Genomic DNA, 24,406 nt, shown 5'->3' with positions numbered 1-24,406 from the left:
CTCAAGTGCCAGCCAGAGGCCGGATGCCAAAGTGAGTCAGTCTCCATCAACTCTCATGTTGAAATGTCCAACTTTAGAGCAGAAATTAACATGTTTACAGCCTGATTCAATAAATCATTCTGGTCTCCATCTTTCGATTTAACATCCATGACAACTCTGAGGGGGGTGAGCTTTTTTGTACCATGTCAGGGGAGTTTTTATAAAGAAACACATTTATTACTAACATGACAGTCGGCTTAGCCGTAACATTAAATGTTTCACTGTCGAGTCAACATGTAACATGATGAAGAAGAGGCTTCAAAACAGCTGGTCAGAAACCAATGAGCCACGTGTTTTAATGCCTTCTCCACCAGTTTTTACAGTCGACTGAGGTTTTCGTGTCCAAGCTACATCATAGGAAATAACCAAAAGAAACCACAGCGCCACCTAGTGTTTATTAGAGTAATTAAAGTGCAACCTTGGTCCTCTGCACGCATATTTCTACATAGAAACAAAAGCAATCAGGCTTAATAGCTCATAATGGATATTTATAAGCGCCATTATTACCAACAGAAATCCTTGAAGCAACATAGCATCTATACAAGCCTAGAAAATACATGTCAGCTGAAAAAAGATATGAAAAGATTAAACTAATAAGGTCCAAAGAAAGACACAGTACAACCAAACTGAAGGGGAGCACCACAGCAAAACAAAAGCATCCATCATGAATCCATTCAAGCCGTCTTCAAGTGTATTTTAGATGCAAAAAATAAAGAATATATTGATTAGTAGTATTTACAAGTATCTATGGCCTAGAAGATGCACATGGCCTGTTCTGTTGAGAGAAACCAGAACGTCCATCAGGAGGCTTTTAATGTGAAACTCGTTGTTATCTTTACTCTGTTAACAATTAAGTCCGTAATGAATCTAATTACAGTTTGTTAGGGATTTTACAACATTGTTTAACTTCATTATCTCTGCAGCAACAGTCTAATAATGATTTGGTTGGATAATGAGGTTGACTGTGTAGTTTCATTTGTACGTGAAGTCAAACAGCCATGAAGGTAATAAAAATCAGGCAACGAGGGCAGAGATAGCAGTAAAAAAGGAAGAACGCTGGTGCAGGTCTGGAAGCCCTGAATTATAACTTTCACAAATCTGTGGGGGACCTCAGGGAGAAACAGAGACAACTAAAACAGCTAAACGTGTATTACTCGATGGTAAGGACTATAAACTTCCATTAGGGACCAAAACAACGCGACTCAAAATGTTTTTGCAGGAACATCAGGGCAGGGCGTCATGGAGCATCAAAATAAACGGATGCTTTAACCCTCTGGCAAGACAGGACAAAACAGACAAACCAGAGTACTTTAAACTATAAAAAGGTCAGTTTGCAGGGGTCTGCTTGCAGTCACCAGCAGCTGAGTCTGTACAGTCTCCACCAACGCTGTGCCAGCTACTGTGAGTAAGGGCCAGTCCCAATCCCCCCCTAGCCCTACTTTTCAGCCCTACCCCTAAATGTTGCACGTTCCCGTGAGGGTAGTGGTGTCCCAATTCCTCTTTGCATGTAGGGCTAGTGGGCATAACGAGGGGTAGTGTGAATGAATCTAGCCCTTAAGAGCGAGGGATTTCAGATGCTGACTTCGCGACGGAGGGCTAGAGAAAAAAAAAAAAGGCGGACATTTTCTTATTTTTACTGAATAAAATCAATATTTTGAGTTAGTTTCTGCATAAAAATGCATTTTGATTACATTTCTAGCGAGAAATATATATTTTACTTTCATAATATTCACTCAGTGAATGTACATAATCACTCGCTTCCTCGTTGTTGCGTTGTTTTTTCAGATCTCGCCAGAATAAAGGCTGATTTATGGTTCCACGTTACACCATCGTAGACCCTACGGCGTAGGTTACGCGGCGACGCGCACCGTACGGTACACGTCGACGCGTACCCTACGTCGTAGGCTCTGCGTCGATTTAACGCAGAACCATAAATCAGCTCCCGAGCCCGCGGGGCTGATGTTTTCATCCCCGAAAACATCAGATCAAATTTCTTGACAGGCGTTATTTGGATAAACTGAGCCCAGGTTGGGGATCTTAACGGTTACTTTTACGCCTGAAAAAATATTAAAACTTAATAAAGTGGCATATTAACAGATTAAATTAAATTAAAACAGCTTCTAGCTCTGGGCTTCCTGATATGGTGTGACGTATGTGCAAACGTAACTACGCAGTCGCTTAAGTACCCGAACGTAAAACCACGCAGTGACGTAGCAAGTGGTGTCCCAATCCCTAGGGAAGATTACAAAGCCCTACGCCTGTGACTTCATTTTGAGGGTGAAGTGGTAGTGACTGGGGTGAACATTGGGATTGGCCCTAAAGGAGCACTGATAACCTCTGACCCCAAAGACTTGGATCACTACTTGGACATCTATAACAAAATAGAAAAACAGGCAAAAGGCCTCTCTCCTGCTGCTTCATTCACCCCCTCTCAGGTGAGATAATTTTGTTCTCCTTTCATACCATTAAACCAGGTTCAGTGTGGACTCCAGGATACTCAGCAGCATCCAGAGCATCTGCCTGGTTTGCCAGCTGTAATACTCCAAACCACAAAGCTCTGCGGAGGGAGGTCGGATCTGCTCGATGCATCACCAGGTCTGAGCTGCCGGCCATCCTGGACCCCTACAGGCAGCAGAGATCCTCTCTGATCCTGCCATCCCAGTCTTCCTGCCATCAGGCGGGAGATGCAGGAGCAGCCAGACCTGCAGCAGCAGATTCAGGGGCCGTTTCTGCCTCCGAGTCCAAGAACCTTCTAACCAACAATAAAGCATGAGACCTATCCAGCCTGACGGGCCTGTATATCCTGCGGGTCCATGTCTGTGTTCATACAGCTGTATGTCATCCACGTGGAGGACGGTTGCTTCACGTCAGAACCGGTATCCATGGCTACTCTCTGAGATGATCTGGCTGAGAAGGTTCAGTCCCCTCAAGTTATTCACGAAGGCTCTCAGTGTCCTGTAGAAGTTCAGCTCCAGCATCCACGTGTGCCACACTGACTGCTACGTTTTCTTACAGCTGATCCAGATGATGCAAAGATTGTAAGATGAGGAAACCCAGTCTTTGGTGACCGTTCTGTTGACTAAGATCTGGTGCTTCTCACATTAAGGGCAATATATATATGTTACGGTTAATGTAGAAAAACGGCTAATGTGCAAAATAACCGGCACGGCGGTGAATATGTAAAATAGCCGGCCAAACGGTGAATGTGTAAATTAGCCGGCTAATATGCAAAATAACCGTCAGGGCGGCTAATGTAGAAAAACGGCTATTTTGCAAAGTACATACATTTTTAAGCATCTCTCCAGTCTTGATGCTCCGGTCAGCTTGAGACAATTGTTGACCGGAGCATGCTGTGGCAATTATAGCAATTATTCTGAGTCCAAATCCCATACAGTATATTCCTCAATTGAGTATTCCAAAACGAATAATGCAAACTACAGATCACGTCATTGGCACCCCAGAATAGAGGCCACCGAGGTGGGAAAGCGCAGTGGAGTGCACTCCCCTCTACCAGCCTTATAGGTCTGGGAAATGTACTTGCAAATATCCAGTGTGACAGTCTTTGTGAGGAAATATCTAGTCCCACCTTCTCTTTGCACCTCCAAAACAGACAAACAGTTGTTGCGTCTCTCTCATGGAAGGTGAAGCTCCTAAACCCGAATCGCGCAAACCGGAAGCGCGCACATGATGAGATGAGGACTCTCCTCCTCCTCCATTTGCACAAATTGATGAAACCAAAACAAACTAAACAGACGTAATTCATTTGGTAGATAGAGTCCAGTTACTAGAGAATAGCCTACAGTTCAGTTGAATGGATGAAATTCACGCTTCAAACCAGTCACTTACAGTCGCCAATTAGTGTAGTTGGTGCGTAGCAGCCAATGGAAGAAGCCCATATGCTGCACATGCTTGTTGTTGACAAGGCTATTTATGGCTGTTGGAGAAACCTAACGTTACACTCCCCGAAAAAGTGTCGGGACTGACACATCCACAGCATTAACCGGCTACTGCCGTTTTTCTACATTAGCCGCCCTGACGGTTATTTTGCACATTAGCCGGCTATTTTGCAAAATAGCCGTTTTTCTACATTAACCGTAACATATAAATAAATATATTTGTCTGTTTTTTTTTTTTTTTTTAAAAACATTCATCAGGACATAAGATCTTTATAAACTCAGAGCAAATTCACCCACCAAGAATTCATCTTTGGAGTCAAAGGAGACGCTGAGGACCGGCGCCTCGTGACCCCGCAGTGTTTTCTGCTGGCTGCTGTCCGACACCTCCACCACCTTCACCAGGAAGTCACTGCAGGAGAGACATGGTGATTGTGAATTAACACACAGATTGAGCACTCATGTCCATGAGGAGAAACATCGACTCTAAACCCGCCACACACACACAACTGCAAATTGTTAAATCAATAAAGAAGAGAAGCAAATTGTCACGTCTTCAAACATCCGCACTTACAGCTGCCTGAATTCAAGCAATCGATATCATCGGCGTGAGAAATGGCAGCATCGATACGACGGCATGCTCTGGGCGTCTATTGCTGTGATAAACCTGCTGGAAGCAAATCAATTGAAGCGGCAAACACACGTCGAACTGCACTCGAGAGGAATCAGAAACAAATACGAGGTGGAGCTCCGTCCATCATGCAGAAATCTCTCCCGGCTACACGATGCTGAAGCTGAATGAGAGCGCCGTCTGGGTCAATCAGAGCGTGTGCGGCGCTGAAAACGTTACGCACGACAGCCTCGCCAGTCGCCACGGGAGCAGCCGCGGCGGAGACGAGGGCTTTCAGCTCTGGCATGACAGCTCCCGTGGAAAGAAATAGCTCAGGAGCAACAGGTGAGTCTGCTCAGACGGGTGGACATCCTCCAGAAACATCCAAATGTAACGATTCATTTTGTCTTTGGAAGATAATCACTGCAAATTAAATAAGGGTATATTCTGCCCTTCACCAATAAACCAATAAAATGTCAGCGATCTCATTCAAACCCACCGAAATAGCCATCTTCTCTTTTTATCTCTTAATAAGTTGAATAAAGGCATGCTCACGCTCTTCCTCCCAGCTTGTATTAATATTACGATGGAACACAAAACCCTTGAGTGTTTCTCAGGTGGGTCCAGTACCTTGATCCAGCTGCGACCCGAGAGCCGATGCTGTTGAAGGCCACGTGCGTGGCGTTGGTGGTGAACCGCGTCAGGATGCCGTCGGGGTCTCCGTCTGGAAACGTATGGATCTGGACGGTGTTGTTGGAGCTCGCCGTCACCAGCTTCCCGTTCTGCGGAGGAGAGAGGAAGCCCGAATCCGTCAGACTCGCCGCCACACAATCTCACCAGGTGGTTTAAATCTGAGATAAATGACCTTCAGTGCCAGAGAGTACGCCTTCTCCCCGACTGTGATGAACTTGGGATCGTCATCGTCCAGGCTTTCCCATATCCGAACGTCTCCATCGTTTCCACAAGTCACGATGTACCTGAGGGAAACGTGATGGGGTCAGGTTTGGACAAGGGCAGAAAGAACAGCAGCAAACGAGTCACGTGACATCTCCAACCAGGACGTCCAAGTCAGGAAGCAACCGGTGTTTGTACGTTTCTGTCACTCCTGACGTTTGTGTGCTTTTGTCTTTCAAGTCTGATGTGAGAAGTGACATAAAGATGAATGTTTAACCTCTGTAAAATGTATATATGTATATATATATATATATATATATATATATATATATATATATATATATATAATTTTTTTGTGTGTGTGTGTGTGTGTGTATGTATATATATATATATATTTTTTTTTTTATATATAAATATATATTTTATATATTAAAATATATATGATATATATTATATATTAAAAATGCAACATATTTTTTTGATTTGATTTGATTTATTTTTGTACATGTAAAAAAAAAAAGTTTAGGTTTAAGAAGTTTAAGAAAATAACAACAAAACAAAATAAGGAATTTCATCCTTTAAAACTTGCTAACTTGATTTACATGTGCCAAAAAAGGAGTAGGAAGAAGTGTAAACTTATTTAGTCCTACCCCCATTCACTGATCATTTAACCTGTATTTATAATTATTCACACACTGTACTCACACTGCTAAGTAACAGTATTGTTATTATTATTACTATTATATACTGTAATTATACTCACACACATAATTATACATGCATACATACATACCATAGTTGAATATTTCTATATATTTGTACACAATACAATACATATTTGCATTAACCATTAATATATATGCAGACAAGTTAGAAAGTAAAAAAAAAAAAAAAAGTATTTCTGAGCCTGTATACTACAACAGTATAATAAAGTCCTGTAATGATGGCTTTTAGTTTTGGTGGCCCCCCCTGCCCCCCCTAGGAAACCCCTAGGCGCCCCTGCCCAGCAGCAGACCCCCGGTGCATGTACTCACTTCCCCTGGTCATCGAAGCACACCTCGGTGTGGCCCTCCGAGTGGCCGTAGCGCAGCGGCTTCCTCTCACAAGGCATGGCGGACTAAACCCCACACTGAAGCAAAAAACACAACAATAAACAAAACAGGACACATCAGTGGGACCTCGGGCCGACACTTTACTCGGCAGGGATGTTTCAGATAAAGCACACGAGAAGAGTAAAGTTAACGCTAACGATACTGCAAAACGAAGTCATAATATATATTCACACCTGCACGCTCGTACCGATTAGAGCCCCGCGCGTCGACCTGGGATGTTTAAAAACGCCGGGATAAGTACAAGTTACAGAAACGACTGAAACGTTCCCCCGGTGACACTGACGCTTCTGCTGGATCTCCCGCGCTCAGTTGAAAACAAGGAAACGCTGCGTCACAACTCCCGCCAGCTACGTGGTGACGTCGATCATTAAGCCCCGCCCACTACCCCTCCTCCTGCAGGCTGCTTGGCTTGGAGGGTTAGGGATCTGCTGGACAACTTTTGAAGAATGTGATTATATATATATATATATATATATATATATATATATATATATATATATATATATATATATATATATATATATATATATATATATATATATATATATATATATATATATATATATAGATGAAATATGAATATATGTACATATATATTCATATTTCATCTATATACATATACATATATCACCCCAGATAACAACGTGCAATAATAACAATAACAAGATGTGCAATACCATACGTGCAATATCTGTCTGTCTACCTCACACACATTTTACCTGCTTTTTTGCACTGTTTTTTTTCTCTCGCACTACCTCTACTTCCATTGCAATGTACTGTATATACTGTTTATATCTCGTAATTATATATATTTTATACTTTTTTACTTTTTTTTACCCCTCCCCTGCATGTGTGTGTTAAGTGTACTGCTGCTAAACAAAGTGAGTTTCCCCATTGAGGGAGAAATAAAGGATTATCTTATCTTATCTTATATCAGAATTATTAATATATATATATATATATATATATATATATATATATATATATATATATATATATATATATATATATATATATATATATATATATATATATATATATATATATATATATATATATATATATACACATATATATATATATTATGGCATGTCGTTCAGGAAATTAATATTTGAATATATTGAATGAATGAACCTTGAATATATTGACTCAACTTTTATGAGGCCGTATCAATATTGACTACTAATCCAATATCAGTGTTTTATCTATCAATTTAGTAATTTAGAAATTAAACTTTTTTTTTTTTTTTTTAAAGAATTACGATTTAATTAATGTATTACATGAGGGAATTTAGCAGTTAAACTGAGGGTGCAGTCACAACTAAGCAAAATAAAAAGGACTTTATTGTATTCCAACATCTGAACACAAGCAAAGCTGATTACCTGAACTTCTTTTAGCTGACATGAAATATGTCCAGTCAGTCATGAATTATTTGGAGAAACGGGTTCCACAGATGTTTTTCTGAACCACGGCTACAGATGTTCAGTTACGCAGCAGAATCCAACATTTTCCAGAGCTGACAGGAGCAGGTCATCCAGGACGATAGATTACTCAGTTTAATCTGTCACTGCCATAGTTGTTTTTAGTTCTATGTTGAGTATCTCTCATTTCTGAAAAACCAAACTGCAGGGTTTATTTATTGCAGCTTCATATTTACCTTTGACTTCATGAACTCTAGTTATTTTGAACCATGTGGTACTGGATGGTGCATAGACGTAAATACTCACCAATACGATACCTTATTTTGATTGGTATATTGGTATCAGGAGAACTCTAATGAGAATGTACCTCTGTACATCATGTGAGGTACTTGTACTTTCCTTGAGTGTGTCTTTTTCAGTATTTGAGAGTACCATGTTACTATGTTGTGGCCACTGTGATGTCACAGATCCGTATGAGAGTAAAACCCTCCAGCCTCCCCGTGTTTATTTACAGTCCAACTTCACACATCATGATGCAGCTGCTGTAACCTTGGAAATGAGAAGTACAAAACCAGAGGTGTCAAGAAAACGAAGTACAAATACTTCCTTACCTTACTTAAGTAGAAATTTTGGTTATCTATACTTCACTGGAGTAATTATTTTTCAGACGACTTTTTACTTTTACTCCTTACATTTTCACACAATTATCTGTACTTTTTACTCCTTACATTTTAAAAACAGCCTCGTTACTCTATTTCATGGCCTTTAAAAAAAAACTATCCAGTTAAATTGCTCCATCCGGATAGAGTGAATTTGGTTGTGGTTGTTTCAGATGTTCTTGTCCAGTTTTGTTCTTACATCCGTTCCCTCAGATTCCTGCAACTAAACTTGGATGTACATTCCAATAAAGGTTAGGATAAATGATAACATGCCTCTGAAGTTTGACTTTTTGCACCATTACAATACTTATAGGCAACTAGTCATCATATCTCCTGCTCTCTGAAACACATGTTAATGCTCAATAGTACACATATATGGTTCTTTAATATATTTGCATTATACTAAGATGCATTCATTTTCAATGGCTTTTGTCCTTAATGGCTTTTTTTCACCTTACATTACTTTTACTTTTATACTTTAAGTAGTTTTGAAAATAGTACGTTTATACTTTTACTTGAGTAAAAAAACTTGAGTTGATACTTCAACTTCTACAGGAGTATTTTTAAACTCTAGTATCTATACTTCTACCTGAGTAATGAATGTGAATACTTTTGACACCTCTGTACAAAACTGACAGACCTGCAAGGAGGATTCTCCTCTTAAGAGGAATCCAGGTGTTGGAGTCTGCCCCTGAAACCAGCTGCTGTTAACAGAGCTGTGACATATAGGGTTGAAATGAGAGCTGTTCTGTGATATTTTCACAAAAAATGTCTGGAGAATTTCCTTAAGACATCGATAAACTGTATCAGAAATTGAGTAAAGCTCATACCATGTCTCTTTTAAGGTTTTCAAAATTCTTCCTCACTTAAATTAATAATCCAAACAGACATTTAAAAAAGAAATGATCATATGCAATAGTTGATGGATATAAACTTACCCAGCCATCCAAAGCCCGGAACAAATCCCATTAATTAATGAAGATACCTTTTTTTTTTCTGAACAGTGTATTAATGGGGATGAAGATGTGAAGCCGTTCCTGGAAGAACCAGAGGTGAGGTTTTGAGCTTGTACCCACACAAAGGAAAACAATGATACTTAGGCCTGATTTTCATTAGATTATTAACCCATTTAAGCTGCTGTCAATAAACATCTCCTACACCGCTTGGCTTTGGCTCAGGCGGCTGCTGACTGACTCCACTCGGCACTCGCCTGTCTGAGCGCCGTCTCAGGAGGGAATGGCATAAGTGCAGCAGGATGTGATCTGTTGGCAGACAGCTGGGCGTTGAAACACCAGACCGCCAGGCTTTAACTGTAAACACTCATGATCATGTGAAGCCGCTGTTCCACAGCTGATACATGCGTCGACACACACGTCTCTGTGAGGCCGGACCCACTCAAAACATCAGGAACAAGCTCTACCTGGAAGTTTGCATCCATGTAACTGGAAACATTGGTTTCAAGCTGCTGTAAAAGGTGTTTTCTTACTAGATTACATGAGAGGCATTAAAGTTTCATCTATGTGGCTGAAGAAAATCAATAGATGTGGCTCCTCTTTGAACCTGCTGGCAAGAGTCGTCCACGGCACAAATGTGAGAGTTTTCCACTGTCCAAGTGAAAGCTGCACAAATGTTGTGACTTTTGGTCGACAGAGCTCACAATAAGACAACCCAACAAATAAAATAAACTCCCTTTACGACATCCAGACAGAAGGTCTTCAGTACCTGCAGTTATTCTGCTATAAGGTGAATCTCACAGCTGTTGGCGGCAGGAGAGGCAACACTTCCTTGAAATGAAACACATCTTTTATTTGCTCTCAGTTCTTTTTCCTTTCAGTAAAACTTATTTAACAGAACTGCAGTAACGTAATTAAGCTCTAACAAAAGTTAATGTATTTCCTCTCTACAGCATGTGCATTTAAAAAAAGAAAGGAGACATCGTAGCTGATTTCTTCTTTGGGACATATTTTCTTCCCTGAAAACATAAAATCAAATGAACAAAAATTAGATGAGAAGTGTTGGCCTTTTTCTTCTTTGCGTCATATTTTCTTTCCAAAAAAGTAAAGTGAGATAAAATAGCATTAAAATAAATGTAAAAATAAATGTATAAACAGGTACTGGTCTAAGCTGCAACAAGCACTTACTTTATAACATTAGAGGAGCTTCAGAGTGAAACTTTATCAGTACAACAAAAAAAAGCTACATATTGTCAAAGCAATGGGAGAAAAAAAAATGGTTTGGGAATATTTTATGACATCTAGTGGCACACCCCAGTGGCTTTTTCCTCCCGCTAGTTGAACTGAATCTTTGGTTTCATCCTTGAGAGATTTATTAAATAAGAAAACTGAAAATGTTGGATTAATACCAAAGAAAGAAGAAGTGGGGTTCACATTTGATGTAGATCATCTGTTACATGAAATAAACATATTGTTTCAAAACAAGTGAGATGAGGATGTCAGAGTAAAATGTGTCTCAAATACTGAACAAAGAAAAATTTTGATTGTGCCTTAAAATCTAAAATGATGAATATTTTATTCACATGTCTGTACTCGCAGAAGTCACCTCAGGGTTTTGTTTTGTTTTGTTGTTTAAAGCCCCTTTTTGTCTCCCCTCCACATGTTCAGACGAGGCCGAGATCAATTAAAAAATCAGAACTCCACCAAAATAATCTTTTTCATGTCCTTATCTCTCCATTTGCTCTGGCATTTAGACGCGTCCTTTGCAGGGAGTGAGATGAATCATTTTCAGAGGAGCACTTCAAAACCAGCATTTTCCACACCGTTAGCTTGTCAAGGTCCCAAACAGCCGCAGCACGAGGCACAGATGACAAGAAAAGCAGACTAACTATCATACAGCAGAGGAAATGTAAATTGCATTTATTGGGGAGTACAACATGTAGGGTGAAACTATGATTCCGAGGACACGCCTAGTCTCAAAGGTGTGCCGTACTGCACCGCAGTATGTAAACAATTATTTTTAAATAAAAAACTTAAAGTTATTTTTGAAAAACATGTGTCAAAGTGATTTTCAAGAGATTTTAATGATAAAGAGTCAGGGGGGTCCAGGCGATTGTTGCAGTTGTGGCTCCACCTTGTGGCCGCTGAGCAGAATGCAGCCAGATTTAACGAGCTTGAATTGGCTCTCTTCAGAGGGAAAAATAAGGTTATTGCCTATTGGTTGTAATTGACTTTTTTTTAATTAGCATTCGGGCCCGTTTTGTTTATCAGATGAATATTAACGCTTAATATAAAACACAATGGCATTGGGAGAGTTTCCCAGAGTACATTTGTGATCAATTCAGTTTACATTTCAATTTGTACAATTATCTGCAGATATTTGGTTTTGAATTCAGTGAAAAACTCTGGTTATTAGGAATAACCTGCTATATGTAAAAATTCAACTTTTACTGATGTTAATGATGGGTATTAGTGGTTGCAGCGGGTGTTTCTGCGTCTGTCCTCTGACAGCACTGGTCGATGGGACAGTAACAAAGATCCACATCTCCTCTATTTCTAAAGAAACAAAAGGTGCAGTTCATTCAAGGCAAGTGTGAGTGACGTAAAGGGAAATCTGTTCCAAATTCAAAACACTATATCCCTACGGAAGAGTATTAGGGCCAGGTAAGAGAAAAAAAATTTGAGAGTGGAAGATTTTTTTTTATTGTGCACTTCGAGAAAAAAGTCGAAATGTCGAGAAAAAAGTCGAAATTCTGTGAATAAAGTCGAAATTTCGCCTTTTTTCTCAACATTTCGACTTTTTTCTCAAAATTATATTTCAACAATATTCTCGAGATTTCGACTTTTTTCTCGAAATTGTACTTCATTAATCTCGACATTTTGACGTTTTTCTTAAAATTTCGACTTTTTTCTCAACATTTCAACTTTTTTCACGAAATTTCGCCTTTTTTCTCAACATTTCGACTTTTTTCTCAACATTTCGACTTTTTTCATGAAATCTTGACTTATTTCTCAACATTTCAACTTTTTTCTCGAAGTGCATAATGAAAAAAAAATCTTCCTCCTCTAAAATATAATTTTTATTTTTCTCCTGCCTGGCCCTAATACTCTTCCGTAATATCCACATGTAAGGACTGAAGACATTTCATAAGGACATTAAAGTGACAAGTCGTTAATGGAGATCAAGGCGTCTCAGACAATCACAGCAGGTTCCAGCTGTTTCACTGAACGGATTCAGGACTGATGGTGCTTGGTTTGGTTGTTTGGTCTCCTTATGCATCAAGATAATCTTTGAAATCAAGATGATACCTGCGTGGAGCCTTCAGTCCCCGCAGGCCCCGTCACAGCGGATGTGGTACTGTCTGAGATAGTCCCTGAGCTGCGGCGGCAGCGGCAGGCCGTCGATGCCCCGGTAGGTGGTGCAGCTGCAGATCACGGCCCTGCACAGGTGCTGCAGGGGGAACGGGAAGGTCCTGGACAGCGGCCTGGAGAGCAAGGGCTCGAAGAAGAGGCAGGCGGCGGGGTCGCTGTAGTGTCTCAGCAGTCCTGTCACGCTGGGATCTCGGTACATGCAAGGGTCGCGCACGTCGAAGCTGAAACGCTTTCCGTTCTGCTCGATGCGTGCGTGCAGGGACCGGCTGTAGCGGCGGAAGCTGACCGAGAACAGAAACTCGTCCTGTGCAGAGTCCCTGAGCAGAAACGTCCCCTCCGGCTGTCCCTCCAGCAGCTCCTCCGCCTCGAAGCGGTTCAGCACGCCCCAGTAACACGGGCTGTTGTGGATCTGCAGCAGGTCGGGGACCAGGATGTAGTCGGTGTGCCCCCGGCAGGCGTCCTCTTCCCCACACGAGGGGTCCCAGTCCTCCAGGGACGGCCCTGCAGGCCCCGGGGAGCAGACGTCCTCCCAGGAGAGGGGGGTTTGTGGTGGAGAGGTGGAGGAGGAGAGGCTGGGCTTCAGCGGGGCCTCCGTGTCGCTCAGGGCTCTCTGGTGGGGGGCCTGCTTCTTTATGAGGTGCCAACATCTGGCCAGTTCAGACTTTGGTGAGAAGGGACACTTGTCCTGCATGAGCTCCGACACGTGGATCTTGCGTTTGGACCAGAAGAGGACGGAGAAGGGTCTGGAGGAGCCCGGCGGGTGGTGGTAGTGGTGGTGGTGGTGGTGGTGGTGGGAGCGGAGCGGCAAACACTGGCCCACGGCGTCCTGGAACTTCTGCCTCAGAGAGCGCCGGGACAGGGCCTTGCGGCACACCACGTCCATGTCTCCGGGCGCCAGCGCGTCCCCCAGACCGCTGCAGCTGCACTTCCTCTCTCTGCGGCGCCGCGGGCTGGAGGTGGAACGCACATCCAGCTCCTCCGAGCCGTCCCCCTCCAGCCCTCCGGGGCTGGAGCCGTTACGAGAGCTCCGGGAGCGTTTCTTCCCCCTCCACACGTAGCTGTCTGCGCTCCAGCTGCGGAGGCCGCACTTGGGCCGGGTGTCTGCTCCCCGGGGCTTCTTGTCCGACATCACGGCTTTCTCTTCTTGTCCTGCCAAACATTCAGTCAGAAAAGACATGGATTCAACACCATGATATTTATGTTGTAGGTTCTTTTGCATTAAAACGTCTATACAAAGGTGCAAGGTCAACAATCCACACCAAAGGGTGATATTCTCTCCCACAGAAGATGCTTCTTCTGAAACACCTGAACCCCCAAGAACAATATTCTTCAATCCAGGTCCTGGGGACCCACGGTCCTGGAAGTTTACAACGTTTCTCGTTTAAGTAAACATATGACCTTTAGATTGTCATAAACGTCTGTACAAGTCTGTCAATCACCCAATCATTTCAGCCAAGGGTGTTGAAACATCTAAAACATGCAGGCTAGTGGGTCCCCAGGACCCAGGAACACTGATCCAGATTACATCCAAGGTTTTTTATTTATTTTATTGTTTTACATGAATTTCTTCTAGGTCCAGTGCCTTCATCAATCTCTCCATCCCCAAAGTCCGCACCACCTTTGGGCGCAATGCCTTCCGGTTCGCTGCAGCCTCTGATTGGAACACCCTACAAAAAACCCTTAAACTTTCTGTTCTCACTTCCATCTCCACCTTCAAACTACATCTTTTATTAAGTACAACCAACTCCTGCACTTGCCTTTAGTCCTCCTTCATGCATACTGACTGTTTTACTTGATTAATTGTTTTATCTTTTGTATTGTGTTTTAATGTCTTTTTGTGTATTTATATAACTTTGTTCTTTTTCATCTTAGCTCCCTCCCCTTACCCCCCTAGGCTGCACTTGTAAATAAGAAATTTGTTCTTAATTTGCTTGCCTGGTTAAATAAAGGTTAAATAAAAAAAAAAATTCTATGACACCCCGTTAGTTAGTTAGTTAGTTAGTTAGTTAGTTAGTTAGTTAGTTAGTTAGTTAGTTAGTCAGTCTGTCTGTTAGTTAGTTAGTCTGTTAGTTAGTTGGACTAATATCAAAAGAATGACCAGCTGGCCTCCATGAATGGATTTTTGATCAAGCAGATCAATCACAGATCACAGATTGGGTTTGCAGGTTGAAACTAAAATGGTGTTTAACAGGTTTTCTTAGACATTAAAGGAACACATTCTTTTCTTCTTAAAATGAACTGCCTTTAATCTCAGAGTTGTGCGTATTTTGTCTTCACTAGCCCTGATACTCGTCCGTATATAAGCTACTCTAGGTTTTGAAACATATGAATGCAAGATTTTAAATTTGACCTTTTTCTGTCAGTATCCAGGTTGTGTGGTACAACAAAAACAACAAACTACTTTACTGTTAGCATCTTTCCAAAGCCATTACTTCTTCCAGAAATATCCATGTCAGGAAGCTTATCTTCAGATCCTTTTTCAGACGGAAACTTGAGCAATCTTTTGTGAACACTTTTGCTTCACCGCATCCTTCAAGCAATGATAGGATCCATAGTGCTTGAAATATCAATATAATCTACAGTACCGAAGCATAACAAATAAGTAAAAGTATAAGGCTGATGTGGAGTTCATCTTTTATCCATTGAATATATCCAGTCACAATAAACATGAAAACGGCAGAAATGACATCTACTCATGCGATTAGGCTGTTCTTGGATCATTCACAGTTGGTTTGAGAGAAAAGTTTGACAATCTTTTTTCAGAGCAACTCCAGTTTGCAGTCTGATATTTTTACCTGCAGCTTCCAGAGATGGTTTATTCACAGATCGCAGACTGGTGGCAACATGAAGTGTATAACATGGCAGGGTGGAAATCATCCTCTGCTTTTAATAAGTCTGTGAAGATTTATAGAAGAGAGTGTCTTACCTTTCAACCTGTCAGAAACAGAGCTCCTCGTCCATGTTATATTCAGCTGCTCCCTGCACCGGCCTGAGCTCGTGTGACCAGCCTGCAGCCCTTCTGTCCTCTAACAGACGGCAGACGGCTCTGCTTCCTATATAATTATGATGCCAGGTCCCCGAGGGGGCAGCAGTTTCCTCCCCGCCAGGGCTGGGCCTCCACCAGCAGAGGGGAGGAGGGAGGAGAGGGAGGGAGGGGTGGTCTAAGGTTAACAGCAATGAGACATCCTCCTCATGTCCTGCATCCCTTTTACACATTCGCTGACAAATTCCATCCCCGAAAAAAGGGAAAGATAAGAGATAACCAGGGGCAGCTGCTAGAGTGGTTTTCCTCACGCAAAGTGAATTATTCCTGCTTGTAATTCTGTTTGAGCCATTTCAACTTCATTAAGGCAAAGTTGAATGTAAAACATCAAAGTGCATTTCTTGTGGAGCTTTAAATGCGTTTTAAGGCCGGCCGGGGGCCGGGGGCCGGAGGATGCTACACCACAAACAGACGTTTCTGAAGATTATCAGGAATCTGTGTGGACCGAATCAAATTAACGATGGAGGCCGGCAGAGGAAACAACCAGGGCTTTTTAAAAAGCTGCACTTATTGACTGAATGACCTTCGAGGCTCCCGGTTAAAACTTCCAGCAAGCGTTTGCTGAGAGGCCTCATCAGTCAACATGACGTCATGGGCGCGCTGCGTGAGCTGCAGCCGGCTGTTTACGCTGAATTTTGGGAGATCTATAATTCATGAAACAAACAGACCACCTCTCTCAGACAAATAATGTTTCTCCCAGTGGCATACTGTGTACGCTTTTGCCTGTTTCTTTGTGCCCTTTCAGCTCCGGCAGATTAAGGAGAGCCATCGATAAGTTCCTGACATCATCTGAGACAGTGTAGTGACACTCCGCTTCCTCTTAACTGAATATTTAATGCTCTTCACATTATCACTTAGCCTGAACAGGATAACAATGCCACATGTTCTGGCAAATAACCAGATCAATTTATTTGACTCTGAGCTCCGGGGACAGATTTTATATAAAGTGAAGCTTTGAACTTTTTGATGAAAGGACCGGATGTCTGAACTAACTGCAGAAGCATTTCTTCCTACATTTACCTCCTCAGCGCCTAACGCCAGCATCCATCTAAAGGTTAAACTAATGAAATTATAATTTCCCGTCTCCTCAGAATCTATGAATTTCTTTTAACAATGAATTATATTTGCATTAAAAAGATTTTTTTAAACCATGTAAACCATTAGCCTCTTTTTAATGCATGTTGAACAAAGAAGCTTTTGGATAAATTCATGCAAAGTGTTGTTTTGCATGTTAATCGTTTACAACCTTAGTCAAAAAAGAGCTGGGATGCAAATAAAATGTTTTTTTTTATCAACCGTAGAACAATTGAACTGAACTGAAGATGATTGTAGTATGAGGGAGGTGTGGAGGACACAAACGAGGGCAGGAGCAAACGAGTGCAGTCATTTTATGATTAAACAACAGCACAAATGTCCAAAACACTACGAAGAAAAGCACAAAGGGAAACACCTGCAGCAAAACTAACAAAACTGCAACAGAGTCAATGACGCAGGAATGACACAGAAGAGCAGTTGAAGGGGATGACCCGCACATGCTCAGCCTGGTCCGGTAGATGGCCATATATATATAAATATATGTATATATCTTCTCTTTGATCCTGGGTTTTTGCTCTGAGATGATGGATTTGAATTCTCGGCTAGTGTTCAAGGATACACAAAAATAAAAATGCACGTGGCTGAAGCTGGCGGGTGCAGGAGTGGAGTTTGCTTGTTCTCTTACTGGTTGCCATTCACAGCACCGAAACACGCTGGCTAGGCTACTTGGTGAATCTGGATTGTCCGTGGGAGCAAGTGTGTGTATTTATGTGGCCATGCAGTGAACTGCCAACCTGTTCACGTTGTACCCCGGCCTTTGGACCAAACGTCTACTAAGAGTCTACTAAGCCCTTACTAAGGACTTTTAAGTACCAGGAGAATGACATAGTCCAGTTTAAATTAATGTTTTGAATGTTTATGCAGTATATCTAACTTGAGAATGCTTAGTTGTTTAAAAATTGTATCTTTTAGTAATCTATACTAAATCAGGACTGGCTTCGTGTCCAGTTCAAGATTTTATTGTGTCGATGTCTTCCAGTCAGGTTTCCGGCCACATCACAGCACTGAGACAGCTGTAGTAAAGGTACTTAATGACATCTGCTCCAATACGGATAGTGGCAACATTTCAGTCCTAGTCTTAATAGACCAGTTGAAGAACTGGGTGGGACTTTCTGGCACAGCACTTACCTGGTTGGAATCTTATCTGGAAGACAGGGACTATTTTGTGTCTTAAGGTCGGACCTAAGTCCGGACCTGAGGTCGGACCTAGGTCTCAAATCGGATCTAGCAAAAATAACATGTGGAATTCCTCAATGATCGATTCTGTTGTTTAACATCTATATACTTCCACTTAAAATAAAATAAAAGGTGACACACAAATCTATATAACCATCTCACCAGGATACTGTAATCTAATTCAAACATTGCTCCAATGCATTGATCAGATTAAAGGGGATTTGCCAGCATTTTCTTCAGTTAAATGAAAATAAAAACAGAAAAAATAGTGTTTGGAGCCAAGTGAGAAAGATTAAAATTCAGCACTCAACTTCAAGTAGGAAAAGTAAAAACCAATAGCCAAGCCAGAAATCTGGGAGTGGTTCTGGACTTGGACCGGGATTTTAACAGCCACATTAAGACAGTAATGAAGTCTGCCAGTTATCACCTAAAGAACATATGGAGGATTAAAGGACTGGTGTCTTAGCAGGACTTAGAAAAACTTGCTACAGTTAGTCCAGAATGCTGCTGCCAGAGTCCTCACTAAAACCAGGAGAGACCATATAACTCTAGTATAAGTCCATATAAGTCTGTTGTTGGTTTATAAATCTCTGAATGGTCTCGGGCCAAAATACATCTCTGATCTCCTGGTCCAGTATGAACCAACCAGAACCCTCAGATCATCAGGGTCACGACTACTATTTGGAGACAGAGTTAGAACCAAACACTGTCAGGGCAGCATTCAACTTTTATGCTCCTCAATGTGGAACAAACTCCCAGAATGCATCAGGGCTCTCAGGTGCTTTAAATCAAAGTTGAAAACCTTTTTATTTACTGCAGCATTTCAGTGATCTCCCACAATGCACTGCAACCTTTATTCCTCATTTGTTAATTCTTTTTTATTTATGTCTGTTTGTCTTTAATTTCTGATTTTAAACTCTTTCCTACACTTGTACTTTTAAATTTGAGTTTCAAAACTTAATCATATTTTAAATCTTGTAAATTCTGTTGTATACTGCTTAAACTTTAAATCATGCTTCTTAATTTATGTTTGAAGGTCTTTGTAAAGCACCATGAATCACATTGTTGTTAAATTGTGCTATATAAATACATTTTTAAGAGTATGGCACCATCTTACCTGAGCGTTGAAACTTTCATGATCCTGTCAGAGCTCAGAGATCAGCCAATCAGCTGCTCTTGACAGTTCCCATGTCCACATCTAAAAGCTGAGGTGATTGAGTGTTTTCCGTTGTTGCTCCCAGACTGTGGGACAGTCGTCCTGTTAGTATCAGATCTGCCCAGACCATCATTATTTAAATCATTGTTAAAAACACACCTTCTTGCACTGGCTTGTCCTCCAACCTGAGCATGATAACTTGGCTTTTATTTCATTTTATTGTGTCAATAATATCAATCGTATTATTCACTATTCATATATTGTTTTATCATTTCATTTCAGAATATTTGTCCCAACAATTTTAGTCAATGTTATTGTTTGTTCCATTTTCATGCTTTAATTTGCTTTGTTAGATATATTTTCTCATTCTTATTGTTGATCTGGGACTTTTAATTTCTTAAGTCTGTACCACACTTTGGTCAACTGAGGGTGTTTTAGATGTGCTGTTACAACAAAGACTTGCCTTACATGATTAAGAACAGACGGCTCGGCGAAGCTTCGTCCTCGGACCCTTCCACACCAACCCACATCCAGTCGTGATGGTCTGCTAGTAATATACAGCACAGCCAACCGTACTCTCGTTAAAACATCAGAGACTATCTCTGTTAGGTCGTTAATCACAGCTGAGAAGTCAATACAAAAGTATCAGGAGACAATATGACTCCGTTCGCTAGGGAGTTCCCCTCAGTGTCTGGTGACCTCAAGGTTGCTCGCTAGTTTCTGTTAAGTTGTATATTCAATCAAAGCTGCAAGCAGGGATGAACGGGCCCTCGCGCGTGCAATTTTCACCAATTATGGTCAAGGACTCAAAACCGAGTCCGATGACACCACCCACGAGTCTGTATGTCAAACCATTCAAAAATTGTGGCAGAAAATAGGAACTATCAAATATGGAGCAATCACATGAAGGGGGGGCACGCTTTTTGGCGTCTATCGTCGCCACGGTAACGCTTTTGACTGAGAAAAGTAATGCGCCTCGTCGCAGGATCAGGACACACATTTTGATGTATAACACACCTGGGTGCACGTTACGGTTCGGGCCGTATTAAGGGCAGAAGAAATGGCATAAATTGCGCCAAAATGACAAGATTAACTCAAAATGGCCGACTTCCTGTTTGGTTTCGGCCATGGCGCCAAGAGACTTTTCTTTGAATTGCGACATGATACAGGTGTGTACCGATTTTTCTGCATGTACGTCAAACCGTATTGTGGGGCTTGAGGCACAAAGTTTTCTAGGGGGCGCTGTTGAGCCGTTAGGCCACGCCTATTAATGCAAACCATTAAATATCACATTTTTCGCCAGGCCTGGTTTGAGTGCAAAATTTGGTGACTTTTGGGGCATGTTTAGGGGGACAAAAAGGCCCTAATTTTGTCGGAAAAATATAAATAACGAGAAAAACGAGAAAAGAAAAATTCCTACAGATACAATAGGGCCTTCGCACTGTCAGTGCTCGGGCCCTAATTAAAGATTGACCAGCAAAATACTTTCGGCAGTCTTTATTGTAGTCACTTTCCTCATCAAACATAATTCAAAAGTTGAAACAAGTTTCATCAGTTTATTTTTTAGAGCCGTTTCATCTGTGTACGGGGTCAAGAGGAGCTGGAGCCCGTCCTGGCTGAGTCTGGACCCGGCCTCCGTTCATCAAAGCTCAGCTTGACTCCAGTTTATATCTACAAAGCTTGGCTCATGCTTGCTGTTACTGTAGGTGCACTGATGCACTCTCAGTCGTCATGGAAACTCACAGGTTTGAATCAAGGTGGCTTGTCAGTACTTGATCAGCTCCTTGAGACTTATTGTAAGTAGATTTGGCTCATCATATTTAATCCCAATAGCTGGCAGCTGTTTATGTCTCTGCTTGACCCCCTGTTGTTTTTGCCTGCGTTTTTTTTTTTCTGTAACTGCTGACAAATAAAGATCTAAAGTCCTCTTAACTTTATATTCCAGACTTGTCTCTACATGTTGTGACTGAGCCCTCTTCTTCCTCCTCCTCCTCCTCCTCCTCCTCCTCCTCCTCCTCTTCTGATCTTATAAAGTATGTTGGGATCATAGGAGTATTTTTCCAGGAAGCGAATCTGGCATTGGATTAAACCCTGTCGGCCCATTAACCTGCTGCAGTAAAGACTCGACCGGGGGCTCGTTTCATTCCACATCACAGAGGCATCGATCCCCGGAGCAGCACAACCGGCAGCAGCGTTTATGAATAATTCATTCAGCTCTGAATGAATGGAGATGCTGCTCTATTTCTATGTTTGAAGGAAGGATAAAACTGCTTTCATTGACATTCATTCATTCAGTTGGAATAAAAATATAACACGAGTTATATTCCTAGCGTCATTTTGCACAGAAATTTGATTCAATGTGTGAAACTGAGTATTCATCTTTTGTTTAGTTGGTATATTTTATATGTTTATATTATAGTGATACTTTTATATTCATTTTGTTCAAAAGGTTTCCTATAAAGTGATTTTACGCAACACTTACGGTATGTTTGTTAAGACTTTATTGTCATTTTGAGGAGCTGAAGCAACAAGAATGACAATAAACCAAGTTTTGTACTACTTTGAAGTAAAGGAAGGAAATAGGTGAATATGACGTCCTATAATGAACTAAACTGACCCCCGGACCTGCAGTAATTCTGAAATGACACCCCAACATCTGTATTTAGTTTGGTGCATGCGTGCTGGATGAATCTGGTCTATGTTTTACCGTGACTTACTGATACTGATCCTGGAATTGACGTTGCATTTCAAAAATGTCCTTTTATTTAACATTAAATTAGAGTTTTGAGTTGAAAGCGTCAGCTCGGGGGCCCTGGATGGCTCAGTGGGTTGAGCGGGCGTCATCCACAGAGGCTGTAGTTCTCCTGCAGACAGATCTGAGTCCCGGCCTGTTGCTCCTACTGCATAACCCCCTCCCTTTACCTCTCTACTCTACCTGCTTCCTGTCCATCTGCTGTTTTTTGAAAAAAGCATTTGATCAGACACTCAAGACTTCAAAGAGTGGCGCGTATGTCTTGGTTTTAAGTTGCCATGGTAACAGTAAACTTAACGGTAAAAGTAACCAGAGTTTTGAGCTTGATAAAGCTTAATAAAAGATTAAACAAAAGTTTCTTCCTGCGTGATGCAGCCATACGTGTCTTCATCTCGTTGTCGTTCTTCTGATCTGGACGTTTTGTTTCATAAGTCTCCGTGTGAAGCTTAATGTTGAGTAATCTTTTGGGTTTATCAACTAACACATCATTACACTAAAAGGGAGGGCGGATGTTTTAATATAATATATGACTATGGACCACAACTGCCAAAATGACACCATGAAAGAGGCAGAAAAGACCACAGGAGGAATAAAAAGAAAAGAAAAAAGATCCCAGCCTGGACATCATTGAATTACTGACATGTGCATTCAGATGGGAGTATTATATCATGACCTCAGTGTTTGCTGAACTAGGTTCGGTAATTTTCGGGGAATCCTAACTTCATAGATCGCAAACATGGGGCATTCGGATGGGAATAACATCAGACATTCTCGGAGACTATTACAAATTACTGGGTAATTTTATTCCTGTGCGAATGGGACATTAGAGAATAAGTTTAACAAAGCCTTCAGAAGACAACAGCTGAAAAAATGCAGCATCAGAAAAGACAGATTGGATCCGAAAATAAGTCACACAAGTCTTGAATAAATGTGACGAGACACAGATTTTTAATTTGAGAATTAATATTTCTATTTCTAAGATCTTATCGTCAAAAAAGATGCATTTGTCCTTGAAACGTCCTACCACAATCTGTGCTTGTGAAGATGTGTGTGTATGTGTGCATCGTCGGGGAGCAGCATCATGTGAATTACAGAGATGCTAAATTGAATCAGCAGAGAGTCTGTGGCTCCACTGGTCTCAGTTCTTTCCATTGATCAATATCAGAAAACTCTGACCAGTAGTATCACTGCACCTCTCGATTTCTGGGTCTCATGACATCCAACTTGAATGAATATTTCTCTTCCCAATTCTTGGACGTGACGAAACCCGAAACTGATGCTGCAGGCTCAAGTTACTCGAGATCTCTGACCATTTTTATTTGTGTCCGGTGGGCAGCTCTCGAAGACATATCTGCTGCCATAAATGCCGATGGCAGTCAGCCGAATACCTTCACTCTTGTAAGCCTGTAGAAGAAGATACAGCTGCCACTAAAACCACAAAGAAACGCAAAAGGGGGCTTATAGAGTGTTTCTATATGTGGGGCCAAACATGGCAGCACAACATGACAATCCATCCATCCATCCACTCACCTCTCTTCTGGCTAAATGCCACATATATGCACACACACGCACTCATTTATATCCACTAATTAACTTGACATCAAGGTTTGTGGACGAAGGAAGCCTGAGGACCCAGTAAAAGCCCACAGAAGCGCAAGGAGAGCTTGCACACTCCACACAGAAAGGCCCGCTGGGATATGAACGTGGAACCTTCAAGCTGTGAGGCAACATTGATTATGTATACATGTCGACGTTTGTCCTTGCAACCATCTAGGGCTTCTGCATTGTCAATACAGCTATTGACACACGATACAGTTTATTGCCTTAATAAACTGGTATCAATAAAATACACTAAAGCAGTGCTTTGACTCATAGTTGATGCTTTGCGCGGGCCGTAGCCGCCTCGGTATCTTGAGACCTTCTGATTCTGTTAGAGGCATCTGTTCGTCCCCCCAGCTCCCAGGTGATGTTCCAAAAGCTAAACCTCCTACAAGCTCATTTAATCCCACTACAACCATTATGAATAAGACAATCTTTGAAAATAGTTGATTCGTCTATCAAATCAAAGCTGTAAACGTAACTGTCAAGCTAAGAATGAAAGTTATAGGATTCACAGACAAGATATTTAGAAAATGTACTACTAAGGTGCCTGGATGGAAATAATTGTGCGTTATGTGCCAGTGGTACTTGTATGTTTTATTTTAAAACAATACAGAAAAATTTGTTTTTTT

The 24,406-nt window shown here is 41.4% G+C and overlaps 2 protein-coding genes across 3 annotated transcripts in view; both read right to left on the bottom strand.

Moving 5' to 3' along the window:
* Positions 1-6,861, bottom strand: part of wdhd1 (WD repeat and HMG-box DNA binding protein 1) — a 30,619-nt gene extending 23,758 nt beyond the window's left edge. Inside the window, exons 1-5 of one of the 2 annotated variants that reach the window (XM_061738122.1) lie at positions 6,736-6,861; positions 6,471-6,565; positions 5,408-5,519; positions 5,173-5,324; positions 4,233-4,344 (exon numbers count right to left, since the gene is read on the bottom strand). In XM_061738122.1, the coding sequence (XP_061594106.1) occupies positions 4,233-4,344; positions 5,173-5,324; positions 5,408-5,519; positions 6,471-6,547 (453 nt within the window). In that variant the 5' untranslated portion in view covers positions 6,548-6,565; positions 6,736-6,861. Of the gene's footprint in view, positions 1-4,232; positions 4,345-5,172; positions 5,325-5,407; positions 5,520-6,470; positions 6,566-6,721 lie in introns of both variants that reach the window. The other variant, XM_061738114.1, reaches the window with a different exon arrangement.
* A 3,590-nt stretch (positions 6,862-10,451) lies between these two features.
* socs4 (suppressor of cytokine signaling 4) lies at positions 10,452-15,969 on the bottom strand. Its single transcript, XM_061738135.1, has 2 exons — positions 15,880-15,969; positions 10,452-14,102 (listed from the first exon to the last, which is right to left on the bottom strand). Exon 2 carries the CDS (start codon positions 14,080-14,082, stop codon positions 12,904-12,906), a length of 1,179 nt encoding a protein of 392 aa, XP_061594119.1. The 5' UTR covers positions 14,083-14,102; positions 15,880-15,969; the 3' UTR covers positions 10,452-12,903.
* Positions 15,970-24,406: the final 8,437 nt, after the last annotated feature.

This window comes from Cololabis saira, chromosome 2, assembly GCF_033807715.1.
Source record: "Cololabis saira isolate AMF1-May2022 chromosome 2, fColSai1.1, whole genome shotgun sequence".
NCBI classification, from domain to species: Eukaryota; Metazoa; Chordata; class Actinopteri; order Beloniformes; family Belonidae; genus Cololabis; species Cololabis saira.
This window is presented reverse-complemented; position numbering and strand designations above follow the sequence as displayed.